Genomic DNA, 23,753 nt, shown 5'->3' with positions numbered 1-23,753 from the left:
AGGCGAGAGAGGACAGCCCTGCCTGACTCCAGATTTAATCGGAAAGCTATCTGTTTCCCACCCATTGATTGAGACTGCGCTACTGATGTTAGTGTAGAGCAGTTGGATCCAATTTCGAATTCCCTCCCCAAAGCCCATTTTGGAGAGCACATCCACCATGTAGGTGTGCGATATTCTGTCAAAGGCCTTCTCCTGATCCAAGCTGATGAGGCAGGTATCCACACCCCTGTCCTGTACATAGGCAATCGTATCCCTGAGCAGCGCCAGGCTGTCAGAGATCTTCCTGCCTGGCACAGAGCAGGTCTGGTCAGGGTGAATCACCAATTCCAGAGCGGATTTGACCCGATTGGCGATGACCTTGGACAGAATCTTATAGTCCACATTCAACAGTGAAATGGGTCGCCAATTTCTAATTTCCTCCCTTTCCCCCTTGTGCTTGTAGATGAGGGTGATGATGCCTTTCCTCATGGATTCTGACATACTACCGGCCAGGAGCATACTCTCGTACACTCCTAGCAGGTCTGGGCCGATCACGTCCCACAGAGCCGAATACAACTCCGCCGGCAAGCCGTCGCTTCCGGGGGTTTTACTCTTCTCGAAGGACTCGAGGGCCTTAGTCAGTTCATCAGGAGTTAGCGGTTTGTCTAGGCTCTCCCGCGTACTGTGGTCTAAGACCTCCGTGATAGAGGACAGGAAGGACTGGGAGGCCGTGCTGTCCGTGGGCTTCACGTCATACAGTCCGGCATAAAAGGATTTGCTGATCCTCAGAATGTCGGACCGTGATGACTTTACTGAGCCGTCTTCTTCCTTCAGGCTGCTGATCACAGAGCGCTCTCTGTGTACCTTTTGGAAGAAGAAACGTGAGCACGTCTCATCCTGCTCCACGGAGCGGACTCTGGAACGGAAGATGATCTTGGAGGCCTCCAAGGCAAAGTGCGAGGCTTGCTGGCCCTTCACCTCTTGGAGCTCCTCCTTGACATCGACCCCCATCGACTGCAGCCGGAGCAGATTCTGCATCTTTTTCTGGAGTCGGGACATTTCCCTCTGTTCCTTTCTAGCTTTCTGGGTGCCTTTGAGGATGAAGAACCTCTTGATGCTTCCCTTGATCGCTTCCCACCAGTGTGTCAGGGACTCAAAGAGGGGTTTCACGGTTCTCCAACCTTTGTAATCCCTCTTGAGCTCCTCAATGTTCTCTGGGGTCAGCAGTTGCACATTTAGCTTCCATGCCCCCCTGCCCACCCTCAGGTCCGTCTCCAAGTGGCAGTCCGCCAGTAGGAGGCAGTGGTCAGAGAAGAACACCGGCTTGACCTCGGTGGATCTGACTGTGAATGCACGGGACACAAACAGGAAGTCTATCCTGGAACGAATGGACCCGTCTGGCCGCGACCAGGTGTATCTACGCTGCGCTCCGTCTGCAGGGTTGCTGAAGACGTCGTGCAGCTTGGCATCCTTAACTGTTTCCATCAGGGATCTGGACGTAGCGTCCAATCTGCTTCCGGCCCTGCCGGATCGTCCAGCCGCATCGATGATGCAGTTGAAGTCCCCGCTCAGAATGACCGGCCTGGAGGTCGCCAGCAGCAGTGGGAGCTGCTGAAAAACCTCCAGCCGCTCAGCCCCTTGTGCCGGGCCATACACGTTAATTAACCGGAGTGGAGCGTTCTTGTACATTACGTCTGCTACGAGGAGTCGCCCGCCCACCACCTCCTTGACCTCGGAGACGGTGAAGTTGCCTCCCCGCAGCAGAATACCCAGGTCTCCTGAGATAAAATGCCCAAGTAATTTTCCCCCTCCCTGATGCATCACAGCATCTGCAGTTCAGCTTCCAGCTGAACAGCTCTGAGCCAAAGCTCCTCAAGCCGCAGATACTTAGTGCACACATGTTTGCGCTGGACCACACTGCTATTTAGGAATTCCCACATTTTGCAGTCGCAACACATCACCTACCCTGCCATCTTTATTGTGTGTTAATTCATTTATTTTCTAAATTAAGTTATAATTAATATGCCCTACTACTCCCAATAAGCTTTACTATTGCTTGTACAGTTTTCTAATACGGATAAAACCTCAAAATTACTAATAAATTACAAGAATTTTCAAAGAACAACAAGCAAAATAAACAAAATATTCACCAACCAATCACTTATCTGTTTCCCTTTAATGTCAGACTTTGATTTTTTCAGAACTTGGCAAGTCCGCAGACTGGCCTTGTCACGCTCTCACTCTCTCTCTCCCCCCTCTTGGGCCACTTTAGATTCTCGCTGCTCTCTCTCTTCCTCTCTCTCTCCCCTCCCATGTCACTTTAAGTTCTCACCACTCTCTCTCTCACCCCTCTCGCACTGCTTTAAATTCTCACTGCTCTCACTCTCTCTCTCTCCTCTCTCGTGCCACTTTAAGTTCTCGCTGCTCTAGCTCTCTCTCTCTCTCTTTCCCCTCTCGCGTCGCTTTAAGTTCTCAATGCTCTCTCTCAGTCCTCTGGCACCACTCTCATATCTAAAGAGGATTGATAGATCAAGGCCATTCCCATGGCAATTCCTATTCTTACTTCGCTTAGTATCCTTGGTTGCATCTCATTCGGTCCTGGGGATTTTTCAAATTTAGGTACAGCCAGCCTTTCTAATACCTCCTTTTTATTAATTTTTAGCCTGTATCAACCAGCTCCTCTTTCACTACGATTTTGGCAGCATCTTCTTCCTTGGTAAAGACCAATGCAAAGTATTCATCTAGTATCTTAGCCATGCCCTCTTCCTCCATGTATTTATTCCCTTTTTGGTCCCTAATCAGCCTCACCCCTTCTCTTACTACCCATTTACTATTTATATGCCTATAGAAGGTTTTTGAATTCTCTTTTATATTACCTGCCAGTCTCTTCTCATACATTCTCTTGTTGTCTTATTTCCTTTTTCACTTCCCCTCTGAACTTTCTACATTCATCCTGGGTTTCACTTGTATTATCAACCTGACACCTGTCATACGCACACTTGTTCTATCTCTCTTGCCATCCAGGGGGCTCTGGCTTTGATTGTCCAACCTTTCCCTCTTGTGTAAATGGAACTCGACTGTACCCAACCTATCCCCTTTTTAAAGGCAGCCTATCATTCCATTACATTTTTGCCTGCTAATTTCTGATCCCAATTTACCTGGGCTAGATCTGTTCTTACCCCATTGAAATTGGCCTTCCTCTAATTAAGCATTTTTACACTACATTGCTCCTTTCCCAAAGCTATGCTAAATCTTATGATACTATGAAACCATGATCACTGTTCTCTAAATATTCTCATACTGACACATGGTCCACTTGACACACTTCAGTTCCCAGAACCAGATCCAACAATGCCACCTTTTTCGTTGGGCCAGAAACATAATTCTCACTTCATAAATTCTTCCCCCCCTCTTCCCTTTACACTATTAAGATCCATGTCCATATTAAAATAATTAATGATACCAGGTCTATAATTTTTGCACCTCTATGTAATTTCCTTGCAAATCTGATTCTTTATATCTTTTCCACTGCTTGGTGGCTTATAGAATACACCCAGTAATGTATAATGGTACCTCAATTGTTTCTTAACGCTAACCAAATAGATTATGTCACTGACTCTTCTAGGACATCCTCTTTCTCCAGCACTGTAATCTTCACTTAATCAATTCTGCCATCCCTCCTCCATTCTTCCCTTCCCTATCTTTCCTGAACACCTTGTATCCAAGAATATTTAATACCCAGCCCAGTCCTTTTTTAAGTCAGACCTCCATTATCACCACATTTGGATATTCACTAATGAGGGCCTTCATTGAATGTCTTCTGGAAGTCTATATAAATAAGGTCCAAAGACATTCTTCTGTTCACTACTTTAGTCACCTCTTCAAAATATTCAATCATGTTCATCAAGAATTGCCTACCATTTACTTACTAATCCACGCTGGCTCTCTCTGATCAGCTGAAAATTTTCAGAATTCAGTCACTGTATCCTTAATTACAGCCTCTAATAATTTCCAGTCAATAGATGTTAGGCTAACTGGTATATAATTCTATAATTTATATCTCCTAAACCTCCTTAAACAGCAGAATGGCATGTGCAGCCTAAAGGGACAGTTCCTGAATCCAGAAAACCTTGAAAGATTATAGTTAGAATATTGGCAATGTTCTTATCTACTTCCTCTAAAACACTAGGATAGAAGCCATCTGGTCCTACAAAATTGTCACTCCTTTGTGCTATTATTTTCTTCACATACTTTATGAACAGAGCACCCTAACAGCCCAGGATGTCCACTTCATATGGGTGGGTAGATGCTTGAATATCACGCTGCTGTAAACACTGGAAATTGCAAAATAATGTGATTGAGGGCTAATTTTAATAGAATTAACTGCCAACTGCTGTCTGTTTCTGATATTAGTATAAAATTGGATTGGAGACTAAATAGGAGAAAGTCTGTAGCAGCAGATGTGTTCCCATTTTTCCAATCAGTTACACCCACTTTATGTCTGTTAATCAAGCATCATTGAGTGGAAAACCTACATAAGCATCTCTACCAGGATAATTGCATTGGCTTTTTCTTTAAAATCCTGATGCACCTGCTGCACATTTCCAGCATTTTATGATTTAAATTTCACATTTTCAATAAGTAACTCCTTTTTAGCTGTTAATTTCTCTTTCCTAGTCCCCATGTTTTTTATTTGTTAATTTTCTTCTTTGAGATTTCCCTCTTCCACCAAGAAAAGATAAAGGCGTAACCTTGCTAATTGCCACTGCCACAATGAGTTGTGCAAGAGCAGCCTAGAATGACTCATCTGCTATGTTGTCATACATCTGAAGGTGTGTTTATTAAAAATTGTACTTTTTCACACAACTGTCTGAAATAAAGCAGTTAATATTAACACAATATTTATCCAAATATTAGACTTTAACCTTTTTTTCTATCCAAACGATGCTAATGTTTCTGAATTCACAATTCAATATCAAAGATTGTACACAGAAAAACACGTATACTTACTCCTTGTTTTTGGAAGGTGGTGGTGCATGCACAAACCATTCTGGTTGTGAGCAGGGGACTGGGGATGACTTCCTTGGAGGAGGGGAATGATGCTTCAGCAAATCTAGTCATTTGTGAGAATACAAAAGACTTTTAGTTTGTTTGAAGGCCAAACAATTAAATAAAAAATGAGAACACTACTTAACATCAGAAATGTTCTTCGACAACAAATCAAAATCTGGATTGTACACTTAGGCATATTGGATCATCTGGACACAGTGATTACAGGAAAATTAGCTGGAAAGAACTATACACCTGTAAAGAAACATGCTGAATTTTTCATCCATTAAACTAACAGAAAGAAGATTGAGTAGGTGTTCTTCCTGCTTGATGTTTCTGTTTTCGCTATCTAATATTTCACTCTGTTTAAGCCCAGGAACAACAGAACTTTCTTTTTCAGCTATTAACATGACATGCGGCACATCTGACATCAGGTTGCTCCTTGACAGGACCTGGTGCCATTGAAAGAGGTTGGCAATCACATGCAGCTACAAGCCGAGGAGATGGCAGCTACGTGTTAGTCTTCCAAGATCAAGGCCTTCTGACTGCTAATAGAGAGATCAGTGGTCAAAAGGCCCTGACTATGACAAAATATTTGGAGTGGTATTGGAAATTAAATTATCCTTACTTGCCTGACTTTTGCCTGCCACTGCACCCCACTGGAGATCATAGAGAAATGTCAGATATATGAGACAGGAGGCTGAGAATTTTCTCCCCTACCTCATTAGCATGGTTGTCTACATTAGAATAGTGACTACACCTGAAAAATAGTACTTCACTAGCTGTAAAGCACTTGGATGCCCTGAAGTCAGGAACAGTATTAAATAAGTGCAGGGAATTCTTTTTTTCTTTCTTTCAATAGGCTTAAGCCTGCTACAGGTGAAGGCCCAATCAGTAAAATTAATATGCTCTTTGATGGGAGGTATGGTGAGTGGCTTCAAAGTGACAAACCTGGTGACAGAGCTTGGAATCATATCAAACCTCTCTGTCAGATTTAGTAACAGATTTGAGCCAGGTAGGTCCTATTAATAATTGACCTTCTGGTGTGACTCAGTAATGGAACCTGAAGAGGCAGATCTGCCACTGTGGAGTTGCGATTCTACGTATGTGGCCCAAGAAAACCCTGCATGACAAGGCCCCAGGAGATAGGGAGTTCCAACTGGGAAAGGGTGGGCCAGTTTGTTCAGTTGACTATATGGCTGGCATGTAGTTCAGAATAGTGCCAACAGCATGGCTTTGATTCCTATTCCAGCTGAGGTAGACTTGGGCCTGCTTCCTCATCCTGCCCCTGAGAATGGAAAGCAATGTCAAACCATCACTGACAAAAACTGCCAAGAAAACGGCACAGAATGAAGTATCAGCAGACAATAAACTAAGAATTTAACTTTGGGCAGAGAGCACACGAAAAAATGAATGAATTGGAAAAGGCATCGAGTAGCAACTCTGGTAAGCTGCTCATTTTCAATTGATTAAACTCTAGTAGTGTCCCTGCACACCCCTGGTGCACCCCAAGCCTTGATTCTGTCAATGTTTGTCTAAGTTCTCTGGACTCGGGCAAGTGGGATGTATCCAGATAGAGTGTCTGCAGTCCATATTGGGAACAAACATAATGGGGTGATTTTTTTCGAGATGCTTTAAGCACGAAAGAACCTCCAAAATGGAGTCTTAAGTGAAATGTGGGATTATCCATATTTATCGCACAATGCCATCTTGGTAAAGGAGTTGAAGCTTGCAGTAGCAATGCTGTCTGATCACTAAGGGACTGATTACAACTGAAAGTGCTGTTAGCACTCATTAAGAGGCTGCACAGAATTTTGGTAGTTGGCTTGGCCAATGCTTGGCTAAACACCCTCTCTTAACAGCGACCAGCTGATTGGGAGTAAACAAGTCCTTGCAGAAGATTTCGAGTGCTACCGTTCACTTGCTGCAGAGATTTGAAGAGAACTTTTTGAAACACATCTGGAGATTTTCTGGGACACTTTGTCAAGAATTCACCAACTTTTTACGAACATTTACTGCAGAAATTCTCTGAAGATTTCACCGAAAAGGAGTAAGTGCTGTGTTATTGGACACCTTAGAGCAGTCACCACGAGAAAGGAAGTACTTGGTCACAGGTATTAAGCTAGGATATCCTTTGGTCTGCAGGAGGATTGGAAGGAGAATATTAGGCCGGGGAGAGCAGAACTAGCTGCTGAAGGAAAGGGAGACAGGTAGGCCTAGATTTTTACTCCTGAGTCAGGAACACAGAGTCAGAGAAAGAACTGACTCTGCAAACCCAACTTGGGAAAAAGTGCCCCAGATGGTCAGAGTTTCCTTCTGGATAGGTGGATGCAAATGAGAGTCAGGCCTGCTGCCCCCAAAATCAGTGCTGAGGCAGCCACAGGGTCTGCCAGGTGCCAAGGCCAGCTGTATGAAAGGCTCCGGCATTTGGTCCCAGCTGTAAAAAAACACAAGAAAACAAAAAGCAGCCTTCAGCCCCTTCACCACCCACACACTCCCCATGCCTCATCCATGCCAATTCATGCCACCTCATGCCCCTCACCCACCCCCATGGTCCCTCTTACCCTCCATGCCAACCTATGCCCCTCTACCCACACCCCATGGTTCTTTATAGACCCTATGCTAACTTAAGCCAACTCATGCCAACCCATGCCCCCAAGGCCATTACCCTTTGCCCTTTCACCCTCCATACCAACTCACCCAGTATCCAACATGGGCAGATCTCAGGAGCCATGCTGAGATAAAATAAAATAGAGTTCTAAATGTCTATTGCAGACTTTATTGAAAGAAACACTGTCATTCATAAAAACCCATTCAGCGCATTTAAATTCCTTCAAATACTTAATCCCATGTAAAAGCAAACATTTCATTCAAGTGTTTAATCTTTTATAAAAATGAGCATTTGTATTCATAGTCCCACGTTAAAGACTATAACCACTTGGAGCCATCAATCACACTGTGAACTGACAGGCACCCGACTATGATAATGATAAGTTGTGGATTCAGTCATGCAGCACAAATCTTATAATGATAGCTCTCAGGCTTATGTCAACAGATAGAGTGAAATAGCAAGCGCTTTTTAAAAAAAACTGCAGACCTTTTTAGTTCTAAAGTTTTTTTTAATTCCAATGAGTTTATCCACTTTTTACACACATTCATGTCTAATCTTAACAATTCTAAAGGGCACTGGACCAATCCCAAAGGGCACTTGATCCCTCCCAAAGGGCACCTTACCTCTCCCAAAGGGCACCTTACCTCTCCCAAAGAGTACCCAATCTCTCCCAAAGGGGTCCCTGGACCTATCCCAAAGGGGTCGCTGGACCTATCCCAAAGAGGCACCTGGACCTATCCAAAAGGGTACCCTACCTCTCCAAATAACTCTGACAGCTTTAGACCTTTTCGTCAAAGGTCTAAAGCCCACGAGTCATGTTTTGAGCATCTCACTAATAAAAATTGGATCTGTTTGAAGAGAGCTGCACTATTCAATGTGCAGCTGCCTCTGTGAACCACGGACATGCAAACTACAACCTAACCTCATTCTCCAACCCACCCCCTTCCCCCACCCCTGCCCCAACACCTGTGGCAAAAATGGTTGGTGCCAGGTTTTGGCTAAGCTGGTGACCCTCTCCCTTCCCGTGAAAATTCAGGCACTAGGCTCCTTCCCCCTTGCGGTACAGGGCATCCCTTCTCTGGATCTCTTCCACCAGAACCTCCAGTGCTGTGTCCAAGTGTTTCCACTAACTCAGCCCTTGAGCCATCTTGAAATGTGCTGCTGTGTGTCAGCCAGCACACTCCACACCTTCAGAAGAAGTGAGTGAGTGGAGTCCATAGATGTTGTTCCACAAAAATTGTGTTTAATTGGTGCTTGAATGCTAAACCTGCAGGTGTCCATTTTAGCACCTCCAGGCAAGTTCAAATTATGGTAATCAGCAATTACACCAGAATTGCATGCTAAAACTAGAATTTCAAACACAGGTTTCTTATTAGTACTGCACCCACTTAGCACCTGTTTCATCCTTTAACCAAAATAACTCCTAATGGGTCAACAGATGGGAGGCGAATCCTCAGTAACTGGATTTAGACACGCATGCATTTCCATGCATTTCAGACATCTAGCTGAACAAAATCAATTGGCTGACTTTTACTTGCTCTGTATTTTCTCTTCCTTTATTTCATCAGAACCCCAGGTTTTGTTACAAACTTGTAATATCACAATATGTTTCAGTTATTCCACATACTTGTATGTATACTGAAGAAATCCATGTATCTAAACACTGACTGGTTAGTTAAACTTTCTGGACCTCCCAGCATCCCATATTATATCATGATACTGGATATCAGGTTCTATGCTGAGTTAATACCACTTAATACAGTAGCACGCTTGATTTAATAAAGATCGCTCATCTAAATGGCTCACTTATCTGATTGGGGGTGTTTCTGAAACTGTTCAGATAAATGACATCTCATTCTATTTGTGTTTTTGTGCCTCTGTGTATACATGGGAGAGAGATTTTCATGTAGAAATTATACTCAAATATGTAAAGGGTTAAGAAGGATATTCTTGTATTGAAGAATCAAAGATTCTTACTTGCTGCATCAACCTACATGGATTATTTCCATTAATATTATTTTAGTTTCAGATTAATTATACAGCTTCATTTATTGGAAAGTGCAGCCAAATTTAAACACTGCTCTCCCAAACACAACCTCGGAATTACAGAAGAGTATTATAAACATCCCAGACATAATAGGGTTGATTTTCCGTGACTTCTCCCACAGTGAGGCACCTAGTCCATCATGAGGGTAGGTCAGAAAATCATGGACATGCACTTGCAAATTGCATTTACAGTTGAATAAGTAAGTACCTTGGTCCGAGCAAGGGCTTGAAAATCTACATTAACATTTTTTAAGTCATCCAGATGCCTAACTTGGGATTTGAATTGCTCCAATTCAATAAAAAGATCATCTGTGGAAGACTGAAAGGACTGGACTGGCCAGATTTCCCCTTCCATCTGACACTGCGACTTCACTGACTGAAAGGACTATAGCACGTCTTTGACACAGAAATTAGGATCATATGCCATTGTCACTAAAGTATTTGGTGCTTAGATATGACCCTTCCCCACCCCTGCATTTTGGATAATTACTGTTTAAAGGATAGAAAAGTAAATAATTATGCCTCAAACTTCTACATTTCATGTAGGTGCTCTTTTATATTCATTGTGGAATGAAAGATTAACCCAACTATGGCAGATCAATTCTGCCACCTGCTGGTTGAAAAACAATCATGTGGTTGTATTACACTCCTGCATTGGTGGTATGGCACTGTATTATGTATTTCTCCATGCTAAATGCTAAGTCATAACAGACATCCTTAAGGTCCTATCTACAATAATGCCAAATCTTTATTTTAATTTAGACTTTAGGTTTATCTTTGTATTTTTTTCCTAGAATTCACCAGCTGATGGTGTCTGTTCAAAATAGATTAACTTGTGCTGTACATGAGGATGAAAATTCTAGCAGGCAATTCAGGCTGTTTTGCCTTGGCACTGAGACTTTTCAGAACAGATTACTGTTCAGATGAGCTCAGTTGAATAGTTGAGAGAAACTACCTCTCAAAATCATCAATGAATTGAAGTTCAAATAAATTATGCATACAATTCATTGATGCTAACCATGAAATTGCCATGCAATTAACCTATTAGAGTTAGGTCCTCTTTCTTTAACATCCAGAAATCTGTTTTACCAAACTTCAAATTAAAGATATAATTTGCACATTACAAAAGAGAACCTATTTATTATAACAATTTCCCAAGATGTATGTTTAAACTTCAATAGTTCATTGTCTGTCTACTTTCTACTAATTGGTGAATACAATGCTTCTGAGATTTAGAAAATTCACTGCTCTAACCTCTCCAGTCCAAAATCCTTGGGATCAAGGCATTTCTGGATTTGGGAATTTTCTGGATTATAGAATAATTTTAGAATGCCTAACTACATGTGTGTGAACCAGATATAAATATGTACCTGAGACATAAAGCACGCCAAAACTAGTGTTAAGACATGAAAGTGTGCGTTTTCAAATCCATTCATTTGAAAACATGGGCTAATGCACTAATGCACAGGGTTCCAGAATCAAATTGAGCATTGTCAAGTGTTATGGGCAGGGAAGAGACAATAGGGATGGTTCCCCTTTTTTCCACCTCTTGACTGACCAAAGACAGCATGTTTTAAAAAAAAATGTTTTAACCCCTGAGTGCTGCGACTGTCAGCAACAGACAAATTACAGGTTTTCTTGTAAATTTTAAAAGATAAATATTTATTAGAAAATACCCAAATATATATGTGATGACACCCACTCTCACACTCATACAAATATATACACACTCAAGAAAAAATTGTGGTTACAGAAGTAACATGCATTCAGATTTTAGGGCTTCAGGAGTTCTCCATCACACCTTCTTTTCCCCAAGGTGAAGACTTGAAATGATGCAAGCCTGTAATCTTTTTTTCCTAATGAAGAAGAGTCTGGAGGTTTAGGAAGATGGCTTTACTGTTGTTGTGTGTTCGCAGTAGCAGATTTCTCTTGTTCCACTCTAATCAAGTTGCAATAGCGAAGCGCTGTAGTGAAGCCCTGGTATGGTTCCTCAGGTAGAGAGGTCAAAGCCAAACTGAGTCTCTGCCTGCTGGTGTTTCTTAGGCAGGGTCTTTTTCCTTTGCTGGTCTAGATGCTTTTGTTTCTGCCTGAGAAGAATATGCCTTATTAAACCTCTTTGTCAGAAACCTAGGCCTGAATTTTCATAAAGACGGAGGGCCTCTCCGTCATTACAAAAGTGGTGGTGGCGGCACGGATCTGGAAGCCCCACACAGAACATGGCATGTACCATTTTCACGGGGGTGGGGAGGGGAACGGGAATGGGTCGCACTTCTGTGGTTCATGAAAACAGTATTGTGAAACCAGTTTATTAATTAGTTGGAGAAGTGCAGCCATTAATCCCAGAAAAGGTTGCTTGCCTTTTGATGACTTCTCAAAGATATGTCCAGAAAGGTTATTTGCATTTTAAAGAGCTCTTCAAGACTTGTACAGATGTGGAGATTAACTCAGGGTCTCTGCAGTTCCATTATATTGGCAAAAGTTACCTGGAGTTTTCAACTCCATTTTGTTGTACAGCAAAGTGTCCATTTTGGGTTTATATTTCATAAGTTCATATTTCGATCATAAGTTGTATGCCGTGAGTGTGACAACATTTAAGCAATACACTCCTTTATAAATGTTCTTTACGACTTGTAAATCCCAATACATTCATGATATACATTTGAAGACATGTGCAGTTATCTCAAGTTCTGTACCCTCTCTACCAGTGCTTCCCAAATTATTTTCTAATGTGGCCCCAATTTAACACACATGCAGTAATCAGTCTTTCTCCCCAATCATACACCATAATCATCACCTCCCCACACACAGACAATAATTAGCCCCTCTTCCCCCCCTACCACCCCTCCAACACAAACACGCACACAAACCTGTAATCAGAGCTAGCCTGGGGTAAGGAGTCTATAGAACAGGCAGACAGGGGCAGAAACACAACGAAGCTGAAAGCCACCATTCGGCCTCCCAGCTCAGCCATATGACCTCCCATTTGTTAATTATTCTTGCACTCCAGATACATCAGTCAGTGACTGAGCTATTCTTGCCTGCCTCTGCCTGCACTAAATCGGCACAAAAACATCCCATGCCCCCTTCGGCACTCACTGATAAAAGTGTTTCTAAAGTTAAGGAGCACTTTGGGCTCACTGTCCAGCCCTTACTGATCTGCAGCCTCGATCCAATGAGTCCAAGGCTGTTGCAGTGCCGTGAGTGGTGAGTCTGAGAGTTGTGGGGCCTTCTGAAAAGAATTCCGGACAACTGGTGTTGTGACAACTGGAGATGTTACAGTTTACTAAATTTCATTATCAAGATCTCCTTGTTTCACAAGGTAAATTTAGCATTTCACTTATCAATCATTCACGTACTTAAAAGACACACAAAGGTTCTTCACCAACTTCTGTGGAGGGAATCTAGGAATCATCATAAAGTTCCAACATTGGTGTCATAAAAAGAAAATATAGTACAATTCTTGTCTGTAGTTACGTTATGTGTCAGGCATCAGGTAAAATGCTTGTCCTCTTACCTGCCCGGCCTCCTTGTTTGGCTAATTTTACATAGTTTGAGTCTGTGTCCTTAATCCATAGTCTACGGCTCTCAAAGGTGATCTCCTTGTGAGGTTCTGCAAGCTTACTCAAGCCTGGGATCTGGGAAGTTGGAGGAAGCTGTACTTGACTTTTGTCAGTTTTGGTTGGTTTCTGAGGAATGTGGTAAAACCAATCTACAAAAAGCAAAGAACGTTAGAACATTGTAGCACAGTATTTGTCAGAAATCTTCTCCAGCTAGCTCACAAACAAATTTGAAATAACTTGAAAATCATCTTTCTTAAAATGTTAGTCTAATAATTATTTTTGTGCTTTTGGTGATGTTTTGAAACAAATAATCTTAGTATTGTGTCAGCTGTGGCTCAGTGGGTAGCACACTCACCTCTCAGTCAGCAAAGCTGTGAGTTGAAGCCACACTCCAGGTTGAACACAAAATCTAGGTTGGGGACTTGACAGGGTGGATGCTGAAAGGATGTTTCCCCTTGTGGGAGAGTCCAGAACTAGGGAACCCTGTTTAAAAATAAGAGGGTCTCCCATTCAAGATGGAGGTGAGAAGATTTTTTTTCTCTCAGGGGGTCATGAGTCTTTGGAACTCTCTTCCCCAGAGAATGGTAGAGGCAGGGTCATTGAATATTTTTAATAAGGCAGAGGTAGATAGATCCTTGACTAACAAGGGAGACAAAGGTCATTGGGGGTAGGCAGAATATGGAGGTGAGGCCACAATCAGATCAGCCATGATCTTATTGAATGGCGGAGCAGGCTTAAGGAACCAAATGGCCTACTCCTGCTCCTAATTCATACATTCATATGACAGTCCAGTGCAGTACTGTCTAGTGCCAGGCTAGTGATGGTGAGTGCTGCACCATCAGAGGTGCTGTCTTTCAGATGAGGTGATAAATCAAGGCTCCATCTGCCCTGTCAGGTGGATGTAAACAATCCCATGGCACTATTAGAAGAACAACAGGGGAGTTGTCCCTGGTGTACTGGCCATTGGTTACCCCGAACCAACATCACTAAAATAGATTATCTGATCATTATCATAATTGTTGTTTGTGGTATCTTGTGGTGCATAAATTGGTTACCAGGTTACCTACAGCACAACAGTCACTGTACTACAAAGTACTTTATTGGCTGTAAAGCACTTTGGGACGACTTGATTGTCAAAGGAGTTGTATAGGTGGAAGCTTTTCTTTCCTTTTTCAAAATTACCATAAAATCCATTGTGGAAAATTGTTCATTTTACCTGGTATCAGTGGAAGCTTCATTAAGGACAAGAATTCAAATCTCAGTAAGATGACTTTTGATTAATTATTTTCCTGCTTATTATAAAGCTGTAATAAGTTCACTCAATTGGATTCTGGAATTTTATTCTTAAATTCCTGAAAATATGCAATATAAAAGCCAAATAACAAAATAAATACATTTTTTAAAAAAATCCAGGCCATATTAATGTTATTAAATTTTCTTCAAAAATTTTAAAAAACAAAGCTATTAAATAATTACATATATCTCTTAGATGGACAGAAGAGGGGAACAATTTAATATCTGAATAGGCAAAGTACAAAACCTACATTTAATTTTCAATTGCCCAAAATTGCAGGACATTACTATGCAAATAAATTGTATTACATGAGACAGATTATCTTCAGACCTATCATTATATACACAAGCATTGACATTTCTGCCAGGCATTGGGTTAGATTTGCCAACCATTTATGGTCAATGAAGCAAATCAGTACATTCAGACAAAATAATATGTACTCTCCAAAGCTGTCCTGACTATTTCTATAATCAACTGCATCTCCTCCAAATTCTGGTTAAACCATTGGAATTTGAAATAGGCATATCAACAAAACCTCTCAGCCCAGTGTTGCTGGTTGAATGCAATTACTCCTTTACACATGTTCTTCACCACAAGACATAATCTTTTTTTCTTCCAGCTCTCTTGACCCTTGCATGTCATTGAAAAGGAATATATCCATAAAAATAGTGCTACTGAACTCTTCTCATACTTCTCTTCTATATAAATTAGAGTTTCTACAACATGGGCAATGATAACAACAACATTCAATAACCAGTAGAATCAACAGCAACCTACTGCCAGGTCCCACTGATGTACATGTGGAAAGATGCATGAGCATATAAATCAATCAGTGCTTCTGAGTTTGACCAAAAACTCTATGTAAAAGAACCTAAATCTCAAGAACATTTGCTTATCAACCTACATATGAGCATATGAAATAGGAGCAGAAGTAGGCCATTCAGCCCCTTGAGCCTGCTCCACCATTCAATAAGATCACGGCTGACATGTTTGTGTTTCAAATTCCACATTCCCATCTGCCCCCAATAACCTTTGATTCCCTTGTCTAACAAGAATCGATCTACCTTTGCCTTAAAAATATTCAATAACCCCTCCATCACCACTTTCTGAGGCAGAGAGTTCCAAAGTCGCACAACTCTCTGAGAAAAAAAAATCTTCTCAATTCTGTCCTAAAAGGCAACCCCTAATTTTAAAACAGTTCCTCCTAGTTCTGGACTCATCCAGAAGAGGAAACATCCTTTCCATGTCCACCTTGTCAATACCAATCAGGATTTTGTACACTTCAGTCAAGTCACCCCTCACTCTTCTAAACTCCAGTGGAAGAAGCCCAGACTGTCTAAGCTTTCCTCATAAGACAACCCACTCATTCCAGGTATCAATCTAGTAAACCTCCTCTGAATCACCTCCAAAGCATTTACATCCTTCCTTAAATAAGGAGATCAAAACTGCACACAATATTTGAGATGCGGTCTCACCATTGCTCTGTATAACTGAAGCATAACATCCTTACTTTTATAAAAACAAAAAACTGCGGATGCTGGAAATCCAAAACAAAAACAGAAACAGAAATACCTGGAAAAACTCAGCAGGTCTGGCAGCATTGGCGGTGAAGAGTACAGTTGACGTTTTGAGTCCTCATGACCCTTCAACAGAACTAAGTAAAATTAGGAAAGGGGTGAAATATAAGCTGGTTTAAGTGTGTGGGGGGGGGAGGACGTTTGTTGGGACAAGCAGCCAGTGATAGGTGGAGATAACCAAAAGCTGTCACAGACAAATGAACAAAGAGGTGTTGAAGGTGGTGATATTATCTAAAGGAATGTGCTAATTAAGAGTAAAAGACAGGACAGATAAGGTACAGATAGCTATAGTGAGGGTGGGGGAATACTAAAAGATAGAAATAAACAATGGGTGGAAATACATTTAAAAATAATGAAAATGGGTGGGAAAAGAAAAATCTATATAAATTATTGGAAAAAACAAAAAGGAGGGGGAAAAAACAGGAAGGGGGTGGGGATGGAGGAGAGAGTTCAAGATCTAAAATTGTTGAACTCAATATTCAGTCCGGAAGGCTGTAAAGTGCCTAGTCGGAAGATGAGGTGCTGTTCCTCCAGTTTGCGTTGAGCTTCACTGGAACAATGCAGCAAGCCAAGGACAGACATGTGGGCAAGAGAATGCCGCCAGGGAGGGTGAAGGGAAGATGTGTTTGGTGATGGCATCGTGCTGGAGTCCAAGAGATTCCTCCGCCATTTCCGCCAACTCCAGCATGATGCCACCACGAAACACATCTTCCCTTCACCCCCACTGGCGGCATTCCGTAGGGATCGTTCCCTCCGTGACACCCTGGTCCACTCCTCCATCACCCCCTACTCCTCAACCCCCTCCCATGGCACCTCCCCGTGCAAACACAGAAGATGCAACACCTGCCCCTTCACTTCCTCTCTTCTCACCGTCCAAGGGCCCAAACACTCCTTTCAAGTGAAGCAGCATTTCACTTGCACTTCCCTCAACTCAGTCTACTACATTCGTTGCTCCCAATGCAGTTTCCTCTACATTGGAGAGACCAAACGCAGACTGGGTGACCACTTTGCAGAACACCTTCGGTCTGTCCGCAAGCATGACCCAGACCTCCCTGTCGCTTGCCATTTCAACACTCCACCCTGCTCTCTTGCCCACATGTCTGTCCTTGGCTTGCTGCAATGTTCCAGTAAAGCTCAACGCAAACTGGAGGAACAGCACCTCATCTTCCGGACTGAATATTGAGTTCAACAATTTTAGATCTTGAACTCTCTCCTCCATCCCCATCCCCTTCCCGTTTCTTCCCCCTCCTTTTTGTTTTTTCTAATAATTTATATAGATTTTTCTTTTCCCACCTATTTCCATTATTTTTAAATGTATTTCCACCCATTGTTTATTTCTACCTTTTAGTATTCCCCCACCCCCACTATAGCTATCTGTACCTTATCTGTCCTGTCTTATACTCTTAATTAGCACATTCCTTTAGACAATATTACCACCTTCAACACCTCTTTGTTCATTTGTCTGTGACAGCTTTTGGTTATCTCCACCTATCTCTGGCTGCTTGTCCCATCAACCACCCCCCCGCCCCCCCATCCCCTATTAAACCAGCTTATATTTCACCCCTTTTCTATTTTTACTTAGTTCTGTTGAAGGGTCATGAGGACTCGAAACGTCAACTGTGCTCTTCTCCGCCGATGCTGCCAGACAAGGTGAGTGGGATCCTGCGCTCGATCTGTCAAAAGAAGGAATTCTAACCAAGGCTGGCGCAAGGATATTTGCAGCCCTAGGCGAACTTTCAGCCTGGTGACCCCACCCCCAACAACATACATATGCAATTAACTTTCAAAAAATGAATTCCTCCCGGGTAGTTGTTATCTGGGGCCTGCCCTCACTCCGGTCTTAGCTTCCCACTCTTCTGCATCATGTTCCCTTGGCGCCGTTCACTGGATTCCCACGGTCCTGCAAGAGCAGGAGCTTTATGATTGGTTAAAATCACGGAGCCGGCATTTTGATAACCTGCACTGAATCAATTCCCCAAAGAGGATTTGACTATAGTTTATCAAATCTGGACACTGGGTTTTATTCTTTGGTTCTCTTTGATTTTTCTGTCTCCCGACTGACGTGTTCCAAACCTCGAGACAACTCTCTCTTCGGAGTGGTGTTTCAGTCTCAGTTGAAAGCAATCAATAGCGACACCTATCTCGTCACCTTCAAGCTGACAGATACAACACGGTATCCGCTTCCTTGTATTACTTCAAGTATTTTTTGTTAGATGTAAATATATACGAACCATTCACTTTTACTGATTTAATGGATTGCAGTCTGCTAATATCTTGATAAAGTAATGCAGGCAAACTAAGTAGATCACCCGTGCTCTAATACTTTTAAACAACTGCATATTTCTACATTAATGCTTTTCGTATTTTTTATCGCTATGTTTCTGTTATTGTTCCGAGAATGTGATTTGAGCACCATTTAACACAAATAATTATTAATATTTTCTAATCGGTCCATAGAAACATTCAGACAGCAAATGATCAGTTCCATAAAGGATGACACATCCATTTTTAAAAATTCATTTCTGGGATGTGGGCATCACCGGCTCGGCCAACATTTATTGCCCATCCCTAATTGCCCTTGAGAAGGTGGTGGTGAGCTGCCTTCTTGAACCGCTGCAGTTCTTTTGGTGTAGATACACCCACAGGGCTGTTAGGGAGGGAGTTCCAGGATTTTGATCCAGCAACAGTGAAGGAACGGCAATATATTTCCAAGTCAGGATGGTGAGTGGTTTTCAGGGGAACTTCCAGGTGATGGGGTTCCCATGTGTCTGCTGCCCTTGCCCTTCTGGATGGTAGTGGTTGTGGGTTTGGAAGGTGCTGTCTAAGGAGCCTTGGTGAATTCCTGCAGTGCATCTTGTAGATGGTACACACTGTTAACACTGTGCGTTGGTGGTGGAGGGCGTGGTGCATCAGTGGTGGTTGAGAGAGCTGAAACTCTGCTTGTATTGGGGCTTTCTCTTCCTGGGAGCTGGATCTCTGTGTCCATGGCTTCTGCCCTGGGGAGAAGCATGTGGCTGAGGAGAAGACAGCTGGTGTTGCTGTTGGTGTTGCTCTTGCCGCTGTTGTTGGAGTGGATGTTGCTGTTCCTCTTGCTCTTCATCAGAGGTGCAACGTAGAGTTGCAGAAGCTGTTCCTATGTCACAGTGAAGGCTGGCAGCTGAAAGTGAGTGAAGTGCAAGACAAGAAAATAACAGGTAAAGTTGCAAGAAGTCAGCAATCATCCACCAAGCACTGAAAGTAGCCTCTCACTTGACTATGGCTGAAGCTCTTCAGTTTTACTAATCAAAGACTTCCAGCCTGTCAGTTTCACTGAAGAAGCATTCCCCACTGTGCATACACCTTGGTAAACCTGTGAGTTCCAGCATCTCAGGAAATAGATCCGCTGCCTGTTGAATCCAGAATCCTTGGCTAAAACAGAACTTAACTGTTTATTAGACTATTTAAATGCCTTACCCTACAGCTACACAGGGATTTCCCACTCACCTCCATGGCCAGGGTGAAAATTGGAAGAGGCGGGATAATGTTGGGATCCTGACATGGCATCAACTTAACTCACACGCACCTAAACCCACCTCCCCTTGCTATAAAAATTTCACCCATTAACTATGGGCAGAACTTTCCAGTCACCCCAGGTTTAATGGCGGGCAGCGGGAGCCGAAATATCGGGTCACCATTCCCACCAGAGGCTGGCATGAAACCGCTTTGAATCCCATTAATAGGATGCAGATGAAGGCCCAACCGGAATCGTTCCTCCTGCCCAATCATCCGCGCCGCCAGTAAATTTTCAAGCCATTCCAGAATACGTCTGGACTGATGTGGCGTGCAAATGTTGGACTTACCTGCAAGAAGGTCTATGGCAGCTCGCGGAGATCGGAAGGAAAGATAGAGGCCTCCAGCAACCGGACCCTAGAACACCACATGCAGCAGTCGGTGGAGCATCAACTACGTGGATCTTCTCAGCGCATCAGTATCCATGAGGTGGATCTTCAAGTAGCAGCTTCTTCCAGGGTTTGGATTGTAAAGAAGCAGCTTCTTCCATGAGGTGGATCTTCAAGCTGCAGGAGGTACTGTTGTGTGGCGAGAGTCTGTGCTAGGTGGGGGATTAGACGGGGAAAAGAGGAATGAAGAGGTGGGGCAGGTGTGGAGGCCTAGAGGAGGCCAAGGGGAGGTTGGGGGTGGTAGAGGAACGATAGAGATGCTGCAATAGTCATCGAATGGGAGATCTGGTGTGGAGCGGGAGGGTGGGGACATGCAGGTGATAACGGGTACGGCGGGATGTGCAGGTGATAATCGACATGGGGGGACGTGCAGGTGTTAACCGACATGGAGGGACGTGCAGATGATAACCGACATGGGGGGCCATGCAGGTGGTAACCGACATGGAGGGACGTGCAGGTGGTAACCAACATGGGGCAACGTACAGGTGTTAACCGACATGGGGCGATGTACAGGTGGTAACCGACATGGGGCGACGTACAGGTGATAACAGGCATGGGGGACATGCAGGTGATAACTGGCATTGGAGGGTATGCAGGTAATAATGGGCATTGGAGGGTGTGCAGGTGATAATGGGCATGGGGGACATGCAGGTGATAACTGGCATTGGAGGGTGTGCAGGTGATAACGGGCATTGGGGATTCCAATGTGCAGGTGCTAATGACATGGTGGGGAAGAGGGGAAAGCAGTTCAGAGGGAGGGGTCTGTAGTGGCAGTTGAGGAGTCCTGGGAGGCATACTCACGGAATCAGTGATAGGAAGGGATGGTGAGGGGTAAAGGGGACAGTGGGAGCCAGTAGGGTTGGGGGTGGCTTTGCCGGGGGGGGGGGGGCGAGGTGATAGCAGGTGAAGGGGCACTGAGGGCTGTTGGAGAGGATGAGGAAGGAGAGGCGGATTCAGGGATTCAGCGGAATGAGGGGAGGGCAGAACTACAGCGAGCGGACTTCAGCATTCACCTGCACAGGATGGAGGGTCGTGGGGGACAGTTGAAGGGTAACACTGGGGAGGTTAAATATTGCATCTAGGGGAGTCAATATTTCTGGGCGGAGGGTGTGGGTGACAGAGGAAGGGGTAAAGTCATTCGATTGGACACTGAAGGTCACGATAACCATGACTGCTCCAAACAATGCAGAGCCTCAAGATGCTGCATGGGAGTTGGGTCATCAGGGGTAGGTGGAGATGCAGGTCACCTCAACTGGACAACTGAAGGGAAACCTCAGCATGTAGTACTTACAATGCTAGCTGGTTGGAACAGATGAGCGTATGAATGGCAAAGGCTTAGCATGTGCGGAAGACTTCTTGCACAGGGCTCGCAATGGCCATGGCAAATATCTTTGCCTCACTGCACATGCATGATTCTGGGGGACATAGTCCCAGGTTGGGGTGACCCTCAGAAGATGTTGGTGGAGGGTGGAGGGCACACACAGGTTTAAGGACTACATGGCAAATAAACCACATCGACCTCATTAAAGTGCAAATGGACTATATTTACAAAAGTGTCATAAGATTAACAATCATAGTGCACCCATACAACCACATGTCAAATCAAAGGTTCTTAATATTTCATTCCCTATCGCTTGCAGCCTGCTGACCAGTTTGCCCTGTTGTCTTGGATGACCTTGGCAGCAGTCCTCTGGAGACCCGAGGCTTGGAGGACCACAGCTTACTTTGGCTGTCCTGCTGTGGGGCAGCAGCGCCCGTTGGGTTCACAGGCAAGGGGGATTCTGAAGGGCCGGACACTCTCAGAGTCTTGAGTGGACTCCAACAGGGTGTCCAACAGCTGCTTCTCCTCCCTATGGGTGACTGAGGGGCCCAGCCTGACTCCTTGAGGGGAAGGGGCACCTGGAGGGAAGTCGAGGTGCCCTGTCCACATCTCACATAGCCACTGTGAAAGCTCACCCATGGCTACAGCAAAGGAGTGCAGGTCTGCGCACATCTCCAGCAGAATCTGCTGGACGCAATTCTCCATGGCGTCTGCCACCCTCACATGGGGACCTCGATGCATGCACAGGTCAGAACCACTTCATCAGAGAGAAGGCAGACAAACTTCTCTGCCTCATGTACCACTCTGTTTAGGGCCTCCGCCACCTTTGCCTCATTTTCCCCCACCTCTTGCTGCCTTTCCAGAATCATGTGCACGGCTGATTCCAGAGGCTCATCATCAGATTCGGACCTCGCAGATGCCTCTTCCACAGCATTCCTCCAAGTGCCGGTGAGCTTGGCTAACCCTGCCTCCTCCTGCTGTCGCCACGTGTCCATGCAGTGACCACCAGAATGTGAGACCCTGCCTGAACTACATCTGGCAGCCATCATCTCTGCACTGGTGGAGGGTGCAGGTGACTGCTGTGATGTCTCAACAGATGCACTTTCTTCCTCCTCCTCAATGTCCTCGATCCTTTGCGGGCTGGTGTGACTGCAGAACAGGGTTTTGTCCTCCTGCCTTGCCCGCTTCCTGCTGGTACCTGTGAGACAGGAGAGAGCAAGTGACTGCATGAACTGAAGGAATGTGTGACTCTTAGATTTCTATGGATCTTTACTGGATGGAGGCTGCAAGCCAGCCTCTCCATCTCTGCAGGCTCGGTCAGGTTCCTCCCCTGCCAGCTGGGCTGCCCGCTCCTCAAAATCCATCAGGTTATTCAGGTCAGGCCAACCTCCTTCCGTCTTCTCTCTTTTTGCAGAAAAAGTTAAGGCACAATAGCAGAGAGAGGGAGAAGAAAGGGATGAGAGCTATTGGATTTCATGTATTTTTCTCATGCTTCTAGTCTTACAAATAACCCACTGGATTGCGTGACATCTGATTGATGGACTGCAGGGGTCCACAAGGGTTCTGGGGCAGCACCCTCCAGAGCGGTGAAAACATGCAGATATAAGGATAAAGCTCACAGAGGCATGTCATTAGCAGAGCTTGCTGGTGCCCTCAATGTCTAACCCCTCCACCCCCACCAAACAGCATGTGAGCTCGCTTTGTGGAAAGGTTGTGACCCACAGTGTCCTCTGCATCTGCAGACTAGATGGACTGCAGTGGGGCTATGAAGCATCACCTTATCATGTTGCCACTGAAGCCCATGTCCCCTCTACCATTCAATGAGGTGAATGTGAACAGTTGAGGTTTCACTTACCCTGCAGAGCAAATGAGGCCATTCTTGCATGTCCTGCACTGCAGGGCAGTCCTCTGGTGGAGGCCCTGGGCACTGATCACCCTTGAGACGTCCTCCCATGCTGGTTTGGTCTGTCAGCTCGGCTATCTCGTTCCATCCTTTGATTGGAGGGCACCCCTTCTGGCCTCCACTTCATTCAGCAGGAATGCCAGGGACATATCATTGAATCTGGAGGCAGGAGGTCCCTGGGATTGGCGGGCCATCCCCTCCTTGAATGGTGGGTAGGTTGATGTCTGGCACCTGTTAAATATGGTGCCTGGATATGATGGCAGGGTGCGTGCCATCCAGCCTGCCCTGCCACGAAAAACATCAGGAAACCTCTGTATGCTAATTAATTAGGCCAGCATCAAGCGATACGCGAATTCTGCCACCACCAACACCCCCACCCCCCCAACCTCCGCGGCAGGAAATTCTCCCCATTCCAGTTTCCACCCCTGCCATGGGATTTAGTCCCGGAATGGAAAATTCCACCCTATGTTTCTCT

The 23,753-nt window shown here is 44.4% G+C and overlaps 1 protein-coding gene across 1 annotated transcript in view; it reads right to left on the bottom strand.

The window, feature by feature from the left end:
• Positions 1 to 23,252, bottom strand: part of LOC144674362 (uncharacterized protein C7orf57 homolog) — a 135,621-nt gene extending 112,369 nt beyond the window's left edge. Inside the window, exons 1-4 of the mRNA XM_078535753.1 lie at positions 23,231 to 23,252; positions 22,409 to 22,573; positions 13,200 to 13,394; positions 4,990 to 5,092 (exon numbers count right to left, since the gene is read on the bottom strand). Coding sequence (XP_078391879.1) covers positions 4,990 to 5,092; positions 13,200 to 13,394; positions 22,409 to 22,573; positions 23,231 to 23,252 — 485 coding nt within the window. The remainder of the gene's footprint in view (positions 1 to 4,989; positions 5,093 to 13,199; positions 13,395 to 22,408; positions 22,574 to 23,230) is intronic.
• Positions 23,253 to 23,753: the final 501 nt, after the last annotated feature.

This window comes from Cetorhinus maximus, chromosome 3 (genome assembly GCF_964194155.1).
Source record: "Cetorhinus maximus chromosome 3, sCetMax3.hap1.1, whole genome shotgun sequence".
In the NCBI taxonomy this organism is placed as follows: domain Eukaryota; kingdom Metazoa; phylum Chordata; class Chondrichthyes; order Lamniformes; family Cetorhinidae; genus Cetorhinus; species Cetorhinus maximus.
This window is presented reverse-complemented; position numbering and strand designations above follow the sequence as displayed.